Raw genomic sequence first — 14,103 nt, 5'->3', positions numbered from 1 at the left:
CAACCCTGGTCATTCTATGATTCTATGATAATCCAGATGAGTAAATGCATTTTTAAGAGAAAGTATATAACAGCATTGAGGGGGATGACCAGTAGTCTTTATTTTTCAAACTGGCTGTCAATTTATGTAATGCCTCTTTCTTTTACATTTAACTGGAGCTGGTGTTGCTCTGTCTCACTTGAAAGGCAGGTTTTAAGTGCGTACGCAATATTTGGTACCCAGCCCACCATAGGCTGGCCCCACCCAGGCTTCTCCGCACCCCTGCCAGGCACCTAAGCAGCTGGGGGGTATCCAGCCTGGAGGGATGGATGGCGGCAGACTGGCTTGCTGGCAGGATGCTGTGGGGTACAGGGCTGTAACATGTTAGCCAGACATCAAAAGGCAGAGAGGGGAGAGCGCAGAGCAGGAGAGTTATTTTTTGAGGGGAGTGGATGGAGCTGGTGGGTGCAGTGGGGTGAGGAGTACAGGGCACGAGGCTTTGAGCAACCTGGTCTAGTGGAAGGTGTCCCTGCCCATGGCAGGGGGGTTGGAACTGTAAGATGTTTAAGGTCCCTTCCGACACAAGCCACTCTATGATTCTATTAACTCAAAAAAACCCGCTGCACATCGTATGCTGAAGTAGAAGCTGTATGGAGCTTCTGCCAGTCCAGCAGCAGACTCTCCTCCTTGCTCGCCTCCTGCCTCCTAAGTGCTGCACTCTTGCCAGCTCCAGGGAGTGACTCAGTTCTCCCCCGCCACCTTTCCCCTGGCAGTTTTTGGCCAGATCAGCTCCCAGAACGGGCGCAGAGTTCCCTTCCCTGAGTGGTAGCACCGCCACTTGCTCCTGTGGCCACAGCCCCTGCAGTGTCCCTGGTGGGGACCGGGCTCCAAAGGCAGCAGGGCAGGGGCACGGGGTGCCCAGGGCATCAAGGTGCTGGAGGGATCTGCTGGAACAGATTGCATATTGCAAGGCCAATACAACTGGTTTGGCATCCGTTCCCTCCCACAGCTGCTTGTCTGCAGTTGTACATGGCTAGCTCAAAATATCTTGTCACACGTAAATAAACACGTATTCCCCGTCAATGGACTCCAACTGTTTTCCTTGATCAAAAGAACCTTCACAGTGGAGCGTCCTCACCTGAAGCTCAAGCCTTTTCTTAAGAAATCCTAGAGAGCAAAAAGGCAGCGTGGTGTACACAAAAAGCAGGCTGCAAGGCGACGTGGCAATGCTCCTTCATCCAACCTAGCAGTGCAGCAAGAAGATGAGTCCTTCAGCCCTTCACAGTGAGAGACCAAGTCCCATCCGGGGCAGAGGCAAACCACAAGGAGCTCTGCCAGCTCCTCCACAGCTCTGACCCTGCGGAGACAGGCCAAAATCACCCACAGTGTTAAGCCCCTACAGCAGTAAGAGCCCTATACATACAAGAAGAGATGATGTGCTACAGTATGATGATAGGGCATCTTTGCACCTCTCCCGAGTGCCACTGCCACTGCCTGTACCAGCAGCAGCCTAAAGATGGTGGTAGAAAATCAAGGATCAGGTTTTGCATTTCTACTCTGAAAGATTTTTACGTAGATTAGCCAGCTTGGTGCTGAAATACTGTCTTTAACAGATCAGTTCAAGTGAATCAGTTAATCACCTTTCAGATTTTTATATTTGCTCATTTCACATCAATTGACAAGACAGTGAAGTCCCCAGCTGCATCTGAAAGACAACGGATTTACCAGTGGTGCTGCTGCAGTTGTGATGGTCTCGGGACACAGTCAAGAGAATGTCTGTAGCAAAGTTAATATCTCTTATTACCAACTGAGATAGGTGGTATTAAACAGACAAACTTGGGGGCACACTGCCTTTATTGTAAATCTATTTTGCATTGCCTTTACTATGTCTTCTGGGTATCTTCAGATATCCTTCTCCTCAGGCAGCAAAAAAAAAAAAAAAGAGAAAGAAATAACCCACATCAAGATTAAAGAAATAAAATTTTAAGCACTCATATTCACAGCTGATCACAAAAAGAAAAACTGTTAAAAATATCATCCCCCCCATCTTCTACATCCTCTTTATGATAATTGCTGGATGGGGATACAGAACTTGGTCAACAGACAAGAAATTTTCTCCTGGAAAGAAACAGTTCTCTTTTGAGGTCTAAAAAGTAAATAATTTGCTTTAAAGCTTAGCAGCATGATATTAATAGATTTCTAGATTAATACAACAGAAACAGGAAGTTATTAACTTGATCACACACAGGCTTGGCTTGCTTTTAATTAGTCTGATAAATGAATGATGGCAAGTTACTATTCTTATTGGAGATTTAAATTGAATTTTCCATAAATTCACGAGGCAGCTTGTTCCTAAAGTTTTCTTTCTTACACACAGCCTTGTCAACTTACTCAAGTGATCTCTTACGGCTTCTTTGAAACAGAAATAATTGACTTTTTTTTTTATTGTTCCTGAGTCCTGACTAGAAAACTCATGTTTAAATGACCAGTGACCTGTTGGATCAGACAAACTGCACAGTTCCCCATAGCTTCCATACCTGTTGTCGTGGTTTAACCCCAGCCATCAGTAAGTACCATGCAGCAACTTGCTCACTCTCCCCCAGTGGGACAGAAGAGAATTGAAAGAGTAAAAGTGAGAAAACTTGTGGGTTGAGATAAGGACAGATTAATAAGTACAGCCAAAGCCGTGCATGCAAGTGAAGCAAAACAAGGAATTCACTCACTACTTCCCATTAGCAGGCATTCAGCCATCTCCAGGAAAGCAGGGCTTCATCGTGCCTAACAGTTACTTGGGAAGACAAACGCCACAACTCTGAACATCTCCCACTTCTTTCTTCTTCCCCCAGCTTTATATGCTGAGGATGATGTCATATGGTATGGGATATCCCTTTGCTCAGTTGGGTCCTAACTGTGTCCCCTCCCAGCTTCTTGTGCACCCCCAGCCTGCTCGCTGGTGGGGTGGGGTGAGAAGCAGAAAAGGCCTTGACTCTGGGTAAGCACTATTTAGCAAGAGCTAAAACATCCCTGTGTTATCAACAGTGTTTCCAGCACAAATTTGAAACACAGCCCCATACAAGCTACTATGAAGAAAATTAACTCTCTCACAGTCAAAACCAGTACATTTGTATTATTTTCAATCCAAAATATGAAACTAACTCATAAGAGTTTTTCCTTGAAAAATGTCAGTAGGAAAGAAAAAAAAAAATAAAGAGCAGTATGTTCTGAGATATTGGTTCATCATGTCTTCCACACTGAAGTTTCTGCTTTAGCTTTTTTTATTTCACATTGTTAACATTTTTCATGTTTAATTTTTTAACTTTTTTTTTTTTAAATAAAGCAACTTTGGCACATCCAAAGTATACACTAAAAAATACCCTAAATCCTGTTTTTCAAGCAGCGGTCCCCAGACTGGTTCTAGTAGCACTCATGAGCAGCAGGGGTGCACATTTGTGTTAACAGTTTTCTTGGATTTGCTCAGAAAACAAGCCAAGGCTGAAGCCTGCACTGGCAAAGAGATTTATAGAGCAGAATACCAGGGCAATTCTCACGAACTACAGCAAGACCACACAAGAAGAAAAACGAAGTTAGACTTAGGGATCTTCCAGGGAAGAAGAGATAATGAACTGATGTTTGCTCCTCTGGCTGAGCTGTACGACAGTAAGGAAAGAGAGCTCCTCTTTAAAAATAGCTCTTTAACCAAAGAAGTGGCCTGGCTGAAGTTAGCAGGAAAGAAACAGCTTTGAGATGAGACGTGAACATAAAATTCATGAGCAAAGAGCTGTAATGAAGTCCCGGGACTGCTGAATCCCCCTGACCCTCCTCATGGGCATGGTCATCCCTGTCATCCCTGGTGAAACCTAATTGCATGTGTTTTTCTTGGAAGAAGGACTGTCCCCCTATGAACTGAGTGATGTTCCCAGCACTTGGGCTTCTTCCTGGGCTCTACAAATAGAGCATGTTTGGCTGTATTCCCAAGCAATAAAAGCAAAACCTTTCATGCTTAAGGGATGCCAACAGAGGAAGGAAGACAAAAGGAGAATACTGCATCAGTCCCAAAGGATGTACAGGATCTGCACACTGCAAAGGAAGAAGATGAGAAAGTGAAGGGGTGCCATGGTCAGAGGTGCTGGGATGCTGCTGTGGAGTGGCAGTCCCCCTGTCCCTGGCAGGGATTGACCCAGCCTAAGGAAACGTGGCTGTGGGGGCAATAGGGACAGCCCCAGGCTGGCCTTAAAGGCGGGAGACACAGCCTTCATGCTCTGATTCGTGTGACTCATTCGAACAGACGGGGACAGATCTTTCCCCAAGAAGATGAGACAAAGAGAAATTTTCACGCAGCTCCAATAAGTTTAGCTTTGGTCTTGCTAAGTTGAACATGCCCTTGCTATTTTCAACTCAGTGCCACAGGCAAGCTAACGAGCAACAAGGACCATATGCTGGCAGGTGATGAGGTGTGGAGAGGGTTCCCAAAAAGGAGGGGTAGGGACAGCTTGGGACTGCTATAGCTCCTTTTGTATTCCAGTAACTGGCCTCCTTCCTCTGTCCTCGGACAGGACCTGCCACCCATCCCTGACCTTCCCAGGAACTGGGCTGCTGGGAATTAGCCAGGCTGTGATCCAGAGAGGTGCCCGGATGCCCCTCCTTGGGAAAGTGATTTCAAAGCAGAACATCGAGCCGTGCACACTGCCACCGAATACTAGGGAAGCACGCGAAGGACGGCCGGGAGCCCAGCTTTCCTGAGCAATCACGACTTCTGCAGCGAGTTTCACTGAGTGTTGGCAGCAAACTAAAAACTCAGCTGTTGCTTTTCTTTGCTGTAGCGTTCAAATGCTGAGCTGACCCTCCTTCCTTTCCACACAGGAAGGGAAGAACAGCCTGGAAAATCCTCCAGCCCTCAGGCAACGCTTCCCTTCTCATAGGCAAACATGCTCTTTACCTCGCTGCTATCTTAAGTAAATATTTCCCCAAGAATGTTGTCAGTTCTCTAGTCTGATGCCATTAATTGATTTCCAGTACATCAGAGGACTGCCTTGTGTTCCAGATAAAACATGGTCTGCAGATGAGCCCGTCAAACCCCTCTCATTACTTATGAAATATAACGTGGATGGGCTCAGCGCTTCTTCCAACTGGCACAACTTGCGCAGCCCACATGGGTCTTGCAGTAGAAGATGGAGAAAACCAGTGTAGGGTGTTTCTTGCTGGTTAATTAGTGGCTCCAAGTAAATTCAGCTAGAAGTGCAGACTTTCAACTGCTGATGGAAAAACGGGAACGGACAGATGTCAGTGGTTTGATCACACTCCAAAGCACTGAATGGCCACATCTCCACTGCCCATTCAAGATAAATATCACATTGCTGCTCTCTGTATGCGGGGCTATGTGGCCAAATTAGTCCCAATCATGCAGATGCAGCGTCCTGGCATTTATGTTTCTCAAGAAGAAGGTGTGTTAGATACAAAATGAAGGCCCAAGGTAGCAGCCTGTGTAATCAGCATAGCCTTTGCACAGGTCAGGAGAGTGCGCTTGTGTGAAAAGAGCTCATTGCGGGATTTGCCTGTGCTGTTCTGCTCAGCTTGCTGGGTGTCATGGATCTTTTTGTTTCCATGACTCGCCCGCCCCTCCTCTGGCTCCGAGCATTTGAAGCTGAGCTCTTTGGCCAAACAGTCCTTGCTGAAATGTCAATACACTACCGGGACGCTGGCTCGCAGGGTTCATCATGGTTTCCAGGCAGTGTATGGCTTTGTTTCTCTGCTTTCTGCTACTGATTCCTCCTTCTCTGGATGCAGGTATGTCGCAGGATATGGCTGTAATTATGTTTACTGGCAATGGACATCTCTCCTGTTATTCAGATGTAATTTTCATTGCAAGTTTTGAGGACTGTTGCATGTTTGTCCTGCCTCTGGCTGTGCCTGTGAGTTATTCGAAGGTTCTTGTTTGCTTTCAGTGATGGCATCCATGCGTTAGTTTGCCAACTAAGGAAAAGCACTTCTAGACTTCTAAGTGAATCTGTGATCTCACTGCCCAGAGAGAAGGCAAACCATCAGCCGTCTGCCCACTACATGAAAAAAGGAACTCAGATTTATTGTTATTTCATATTGAACTGTGGTATTTTTCAAAGCAAGGAATCAATAGCCTGTCATTCAGCTGATGAGAAATTAAAGGGGTGAGGATCCACCCTGTTTTGGCAGCAGTAGAAGGCAGTGAGGTGGTAGCTCCAGTACGTGTCTGAAAATCAGCTCCCAGATTAATAAAGCAGACCCAGTGCTTTCAGATTTCCAGTTAGACATTGACTGGGTCTCCCCCACTGCAGTGAACAAAGGTGGAAAAATATGTAGCCAAAGTTGAAAGCATTTAAATGTAAATAAGTGGAGAATGCCGAAATAAAAGTGGGAGGAGGGAGGATGTCCCCAGGCACGCTCCTGTGTCAGAGTCTGTGCCTGTGCACTGAATACATGTGTCACGTATCTGCAGTGTAAGGTTAATTAAAAGCCTTTAAATAAAGCCATATTAAATGCACACAGCCTGACTTTGAAATCATGGCAGAAAGACCCAGATGACATTCCTACAATGGGCAAATGTTTATGAAGCACCCTGGGATAAATTCAACGCATGCCACACAATATTTGATTCCTTCAAGTAACTTTGAAATATAGGGAAAATTACCACTATTTTGCATGCAATTCAGAAAAAGTTCTGATTAGACACAAATGTTTACAGACACCTCACCAGGCTGGAATAAACCCTCTCAGGCTTTATGGTCGTGTGTATGTTGGTGAGGATGCACGAGTCTTGTCCTTCAGCGACAACCTCAGGGCCCTTCCAGCAGGTAGGAGGTAACTCCTGCTCTCCCAGGGGTCACGTAGTGGAGAATGTCCTATGGGAAAGGTGGGCGATATACATCAGCCTCAATCCCCAAATCTACCCACAGTCCCAGGTGAAATAGTTAAAGGTGCTGAAATGTAAGTTGTTGTCATGAAGCTCCAGAATCCCCTACTGACATGGAGGAGAAAAAAAAAAAAAAAAAAAAAAAGGCAAAATTAATTCTTATTAATTCTTTCAAGACTTGTTCTGTGTAGTACATGGAGCAAAAGTACATTGCAGCACTGGGACCTCTTGTTCGTTATCCTCAGTTATACCCAGAGGGCACAGTTGTGTGATGTGCTTGTATCCTGAGGCTAAGGAGCAGGTCAGCGTGGTGACAATGCCATCAGCTCTTTCAGTGCACACTTCTGTCAGCTGGAAGTTGATGTAGCTCTATGATGTGAGCACTGCTCACGTCTGCTGTTGAACCTGTGTACCCAATGTCTTTCCAAAGCACGGCAGAGACACACGGAGAGAAGACCCTCGTGGCTTTGGTCTGTGGTGCTGGAGCAGCTAGGAGCCATCCTCAAGCTCCACTAGGGAAGGCAACAGCATTGGCCAGCCTTCCTACATACCTTAACAAGGCTTTTTTACAGAAGGAAACTAATGATAAATATATTAAAGCTGTGGTTTTAAAATTGTGGTCTACTAGAGGTGGGGGGGGGGGCGTCTTCTGCAGGTCCAAAGAGTGAAGGGGTGTGAGATAACCCGGGTGAGGAATGGAGCACTGGGGAGCCAGGGGTGACTATGGTCCACCTGTCACCGAGTGATTTGCTGTAGCAAATATAGGAAAACCAGGTGTCACCATGTACACCAGTGCTAGATAAAGCAACACAAGCTCTTCAGTTGCTAGAATTGAGAGAAACTGTGCTATGCACATTGAGACCTACTTTATGACATGTGATGGTACCTTAGGAGTCGCAGTGTAACGCACCATCTTCTTCTAAGCTCTGGGCTCTGTAATCGTGCTGCCACTCTGCCTGGGAGGCAGGCCAGAGAAAGGAGGCTCTTTCACATTTGCCCATTTCTTTTCTAAAGCATGTCAGGAAAGGCCTGGGAAGCAGAAAAGCGTTCAGGGGGAATTGCCCCGCCTGTCCTCTCTCTCTGGGGAGCGCAGCTGTATGACAGACAGAACGTGCCACTGTTTTTCAGTCTTTCTAAAGCAGGAAGAGGCAAGCAGCATTTTGCGAAGGCGAAGACGAGCCAACAGCTTCTTTGAAGAGATAAAACTGGGGTCACTAGAGCGAGAATGCATGGAAGAAAAGTGTTCCTTTGAGGAAGCAAGAGAGATTTACCATGATGATGAAAGGACAGTAAGTAACACAAGGCTGGGTGCGCACTTGCTGTCAGATGGACTCCCCCTACTGAAGGGTGTGCTTTGGCACTTTAAACCATGAGAGCAAAAAAAGCACTTTGTGTCCTGCTGTTTGCCTCTTTCTCTTATATTTACAGCAGGTTGAGTTGCAGGAGGGCATACTGCGTGGGCCAGCCTGGGCACCACCGATCCGGGGGATGGTGGGAAAGTGAATGCTGTCTAAATTGTCTTCCCAGCCCCCCAGTAATTCCTGGCCTGACAATACCTTAAATTATTGTATTGTGCCATATCTGTTTTAGTCAATCCCATCTCAACTATATGGAGGTTATTGATGGGTAACCTATTTGTGTGTGTTACACAGGGTTCTTCTCGATTGGTATATAAAAATAACGTAGAATGTAGGAAATAATGTAGACTACTTTATGTATATCAACTTTCATAAATTATAAAAGCAAAGGGGCATCACTGTGGCTGCCTGTAACCCCTTTTGTACTACAAGGGCTGTAGGGCTTAACCTGAGTTAATTATTCTTTAATTAAATCTCACATCTTTTTCTTCCAGAGAGAGTTCTGGCACATCTATTCTGGTATGATCATTTGGGATGTTCTAGCAGCTCCAAAAACTCTCCTGCTGCTGCAGCTCTTCGTGTGAGCCAGACTGACACTGAATGTTTTTACAGACCCTAACCAGTGTGACTCCAACCCCTGTCAGAATGGCGGGACTTGTGATGACCAGTTTCAGGATTACGTGTGCCGCTGTCCCACTGAATATGAGGGCAAAAGCTGTGAAAAAGGTCAGCTCTGGCATAGCTTAACAAAATAAAAATGTCATTATTCATTCAAATGCAAGGCATCCAGACAAACAGTAGCAATCGTTATCGCTCTGCATCATTCTAGTAGTGACAGCTGCCTGCAGCGTTGCATGATGGATCTAACCAGCTGGCAGTCAGGCACTGCAAGGCACCAAGATAATTATTACCCTATGATGACTTTGTTAAAATTAAAAAAAAAAAAAAAAGGCCTTTTTTGCATGGTCGGAGAGAAAAGGAGGAATTTTTTTTCCTACCAAAGTGCTGAAGTTACTTTGACACAGAAGTTTGGTGCAGTATGGGAAGAACTACACTGCATTTGCATCGTACAAAGCCTGAGGGGAGAGCTCCAGTGGTTAATGAAGTCTTCTCACCGATTTCAGTGGGCACTGCATATTCAGTGTCATACCCTCAGAACAGGCTGAGCCCAAACAAGGACGAGGCACTCGTCAAATCTAACCAGGCAGTCTCAACGGTCGTCCCAGAGCATCCTTCTATCAAATGGCAAAATATAATTATAATTTTTCAGTCATATGTTACAATGGTTACCACACAATTATAACACCTCCAGATAGCTCAGATACTGTATACATGCAGACTGACTTAATTTTAGGTGTATGTTTCTTAGGCACAGACTTCCTCCCTAATCCCTGGAGATCCAGGTCTGCCTCGCTTTTGCCCAATGGAAGGTGTTTTTCATGCAGTCGCTGTACATAAAACACAGAAATCTGCTTTGCTGCCTTGCTTCCCTGTCAACATTTCAAGTTGCAGTTTACTCATGGTAAGCACCAAAATGCACATTTGGAAACCTAAATACTCTTTCTCTGACTTCAGCTGTGGCTGACAAGCTGAAGTGCATTTACGACAACGGTGGCTGTGAACAGTACTGTACTGACAGGCAGTCTGAAAAACGAGTGTGCTTCTGTGCCGATGATTACACTTTAGCAAGCGATGGTGTGTCCTGCATGCCCCAAGGTAAGACACTACTAGCCCGATGCTAAGTCTAAGCCAGCCCTGGAAGAAAAGTCCTCATGTTCACACCAGGAGGTGCAAGGTATAACCCTCAGCCACCAGCTCCCCACTGCTTCAAGGGCAGAGCTCAGAGCAGTAGGTTTGGGCTTCTGGTGGAAGTTAGATGCCCCAGAAAAGTAGTCGGGAAAGCGTGCACACCGAGCAGGGGGGCTTTTTGTCCCCTTCTTCCTGGCCCCAGAGGTCCACTCCTCTGAAACACAGAAAATTTGAGTTTGAACATCCCACCTGCTAGGACTGAGGAGCTGAGCTCGTCTCCTCTTTGGCAAGCACTCTTGCCGCTGGTCTAGTAGAGAACTCAGCAGTGGAGACAAGCCCATGGCCAGGTGGTCTAAATAAAGCAGAGCAGCAGGTAGTTGGGGATTTGGGGGTCAGGCTGAGGGGCTTCTGGTGAGTGGAGGGGCTCTGGGCCTCACAAGTCCTCTTTTGTTTTAGCTTACGCTCACGGTGGGAAAATATTTTGGGGGCAGCATTGTTTTACTGTTGGATCTTGAATCTGAAATTGTGTCTATGGATTTTATTACCATATTTATTTCAGCACAGGAATCAGGAGAGAAAGAGGCCAGAGAAAAAAACAGAGAAAATCAATTACTCTTTTTTTTCTCTTTTTCTTGTTTTTTTCGTATTTGGTAGGACCAATACACTTTAGATATTCCTCCAGACACTATGTTTTTTTAGTTCTGTCACTCATCTGACAAGGTAAATTTCAACAGGGATGAGGGTAGCACACGCTAATTATTTTTCCAACACATAAGCTGGCACCTGACTCTATTGCAGATGCCTACTTCAATTACTTTAATAGAGGGCAAAAAGGCCCCTGGGGATATGAACATAACGTACGGAGCTGCAGGGAGCGTGCAAAGTAATTCTAAGGGGTAATGCCCCTCTACACACACCTCAATGGAGCAGTCATGCAGAGTACTGATAATGACAACCTAGCTCTTAACAACAGCAACTTCATTAGGAAACAATGCCTAGTAATGTGCTTATCCCTTCTTAGCAGATTCTGCAATATCACGTGATGGGGGGAAGCTGCTTTTGTTAAAAGCTGAGAACAACAAATTCAATATTCCCCACAGGCTTTTCAGCGTGTCTTCCCCTACGAGGAAGATGTATTTGTCACTGCCTGCTTCTTGGGGACCCAAATACCCATAGCACTGACTGTGTGTTACAAAACTGTGTAGGTACTATACTGCCAGTCCCTTCACCATCCTTCTGTCACCTCTCACAATGTCCCTTTCAAGTGCCCAAACTTGCGCTGCCCTGCAGACAGTCCTGGAGGGTACAGGTCTGTGTGGGTCTGTGCTGACCTTCCACCAGCTGCCACCAAAGAGCCAGTCCTGTTTCTCCACACCTTGCCTGTTCCTGGTGCTGCCTTCACATCAGGTGAAGCAGTCAGCACGTTTGGGCTATTACAGATCCGTGGAGATCTCAGATTCAACTCAGCACAGACTATGGGGCCCCGGCTGCCAAAGCGACAGGGAGCGAGCACTCCTCCTCACAGCGTTATCACAGAGTGACCGCTGGATGTAAGGGACGGTGCCATCAGTTACAGCACAGCCACATGGCACACAGAAAAACCCAAAGGCAGACCTTCTTCTTCCTGAAAGGAAAACTCAGTTGGGTGAAAGATGTACTGAAAACACCAAGGTTTCCTCTGCACTGCAGCTTAGTCACAGGTTCAGTCCTCAAGATTTGATTCTCTCATTGCCAATCTTCACATGCTTGGTCAGGCTAAAAACAGACCTTAGCCTGAGATGTTCAGTCTGGAAGAATCCAGAATGCTCTGGACCCAAGCAAACTAGGCACAGTCTGCCAGGAGAATGAAGACATAGTGTCTTCTCTTAGGAAATCTTCAGGTCCACCCAGACGAGGGATAGCAAGCAGCACGTCCCATGCTTAAACCTGTGTCTCACCATGCCATGGGTGCTGTGCACTTAGTACAACTGAGTTAAGGTCAGCAGGACTAACAAAAATATGTAGACTTCAAAGCTTGACAGAGTCAATTCTGCTCTCCAGCCTGCAGCCTACCTCATTGACATATATCTTAAGCAGGTACCCTGTTGGCAAACTCCTGTGGTAGGTGAATATATGCCAATGATACTGTATGGGCCTGCATTCTATCTCTAAAAGCATTTCTGGTTGTTTCCAAACAAAAAGACTACTTACCTGCTGAGCTTCTTTAAATTAATTTTGAGAACCCATGCTCCCAGACTAGAAACCAGTTTTTCAGCTAACACAACTTCCCTGCAAACCTTACACATTCTGTTGTGAATTCAGTGCAATAAAATCACACGTGCTGCCCTTTTGTGGTTTGTGTTTTTTTCGGTTTTTTTTTTTTCAGTGAAGTACCCATGTGGAAAAATACCAGTGCTGGCAAAAAAAAATGCAACTGCACGGGGGAGAATAGTAGGTGGTTTAATCTGTCCTCCAGGTGAATGTCCGTGGCAAGTGAGTATTCAGAAATCTTTCATTGCCTTTTTTTTTTCCTTATGAAACCACTCTCATATTCATTGTTTTAAATCTATTATGTTAAAAATACGTAAAAAGTGACAGGTCTGGACAACCAAATTCCTTCTTCTTCTGTAGCCAGCAGATCCACCTATTGCAATTATGCATCTTAGCCTTGTTCTGGAGTGCCCGCTTTCATAGGAGTGGAGTCGCAATACAACCTCCTCTGTCTCCTGGACCCCTTAGTCCTTAACCTTACTGCCAGCAAGAATTTTAGCTGCGGCTTTGCAGGGATATGCTCTTGGCCAGAATGGGCAGGGTCCATACTACAAGATGGAGAAAATGTCAGTGGAAAGACTCCCCCCTTCTAAATTCTCCAGACAATCAATCAGCACCATATTCTCAAACACCTTTGCATAAAGTGACAGAAAGAAGCAATATAACACCTGACTACTGAGATTCAGGTCAAGTGCATGTTCGATATATGACATAAATTTGTTTTATGTTGTCAGGCCCTTATAATACAAAATCAGAAAGAAAAGTGTGGTGGTACCCTTCTTTCCCCGGAGTGGGTGGTCACTGCAGCTCACTGCTTGGAGTATACTCATCCTAAACAGATTCGGGTGAGACTGGGTATGTATCTTCCCCTCCTCACATTATCAAGTTGTGGTTGTGGTGGCAGGTTCCCATCCTGACAAACCAGAACAAAAGACAAAATGTGAGGCTTTGGCAGTAAAAGGGAATTGTCCTTAAGAGGTGTCAAGCTAGAAACCCCCTATCTCCTCGAACTTCTGAGGAATCCAAGACCTGACTGACATGACCTGTGATTAATAACTTTTCCAGGTGAACACGCAATAAATTACGATGAGAAAACTGAGCAGGAAAGTGGAGTTGCCAGGATAATCATTCATGAAGGATACATGAATGGACAAGTCAATAACGATATTGCCCTCCTGAGCCTGGAAACACCTGTGAATCTCACCGATTACGTGGTGCCGATATGTTTGCCTGAAAAACGGTTTGCAGTGTATGAACTGTCTTCCATCAAGTTCTCCACAGTGAGCGGATGGGGACGCCTACTAGATGGAGGTGCCACGTCTTCTGTTCTGATGAGAGTTAATTTGCCACGTGTGAAAACACAAGAATGTGAAAAGGAGACCGATTTAAATATTACAGAGAATATGTTCTGTGCAGGAGACCTGACCGGTGTTAAAGACGCCTGCAAGGGAGACAGTGGTGGACCTCATGCTACAAAGTACAAGAACACTTGGTTTCTGACTGGGATTGTCAGCTGGGGAAAGGGCTGTGCTGTGAGAGGCAGCTATGGGGTTTACACAAGGGTATCTAAATACATCGATTGGTTGAAGAAGCACATGGATTAATGATGTTGAACCAGAGCATTTCCAGATCATGTTGTTGCCCATCCATCCCTCTCTGCCATTTTCCTATTGAAACATTCCTTCATTATCTTGGATGAGTGATGTATGTGATACCCACACCACTATCAATGATTTGAAACGAGCCTAATGCCTAACTGAATATATAAAATAACTACCTTCCCTATCAGTATTGTTTGTGAACTTGTGTGTGTTGTCAAGCAGGCACAGAATGGCCATAAAAATCAGACTCAGAGTCTCTCTCATTCTGCATCCATTTCTGCTA

General features: G+C 45.5%; 1 protein-coding gene across 1 annotated transcript; it reads left to right on the top strand.

Moving 5' to 3' along the window:
• The first annotated feature begins 5,690 nt into the window (after nucleotides 1-5,690).
• On the top strand, nucleotides 5,691-13,823 carry F7 (coagulation factor VII (serum prothrombin conversion accelerator)). Its single transcript, XM_010081454.1, has 8 exons — nucleotides 5,691-5,763; nucleotides 7,991-8,151; nucleotides 8,715-8,739; nucleotides 8,833-8,946; nucleotides 9,796-9,936; nucleotides 12,335-12,441; nucleotides 12,954-13,074; nucleotides 13,285-13,823. Exons 1-8 carry the CDS (start codon nucleotides 5,694-5,696, stop codon nucleotides 13,821-13,823), a joined length of 1,278 nt encoding a protein of 425 aa, XP_010079756.1. The 5' UTR covers nucleotides 5,691-5,693.
• Nucleotides 13,824-14,103: the final 280 nt, after the last annotated feature.

Source organism: Pterocles gutturalis, unplaced genomic scaffold (genome assembly GCF_000699245.1).
Source record: "Pterocles gutturalis isolate BGI_N339 unplaced genomic scaffold, ASM69924v1 scaffold27204, whole genome shotgun sequence".
NCBI classification, from domain to species: Eukaryota; Metazoa; Chordata; class Aves; order Pterocliformes; family Pteroclidae; genus Pterocles; species Pterocles gutturalis.
Note: the sequence above shows the minus strand (reverse complement) of the source record. Positions and strands in the feature narration are given on the sequence as shown.

Coding starts and splice junctions, on each gene's coding strand:
- F7 (XM_010081454.1), top strand. CDS start 5,694: ATGGTTTCCAGGCAGTGTATGGCTTTGTTTCTCTGCTTTCTGCTACTG. Junction 8,947..9,795: donor GGGCAAAAGCTGTGAAAAAG/GTCAGCTCTGGC, acceptor CTCTGACTTCAG/CTGTGGCTGACAAGCTGAAG. Junction 9,937..12,334: donor TGTGTCCTGCATGCCCCAAG/GTAAGACACTAC, acceptor TTTTTTTTTCAG/TGAAGTACCCATGTGGAAAA.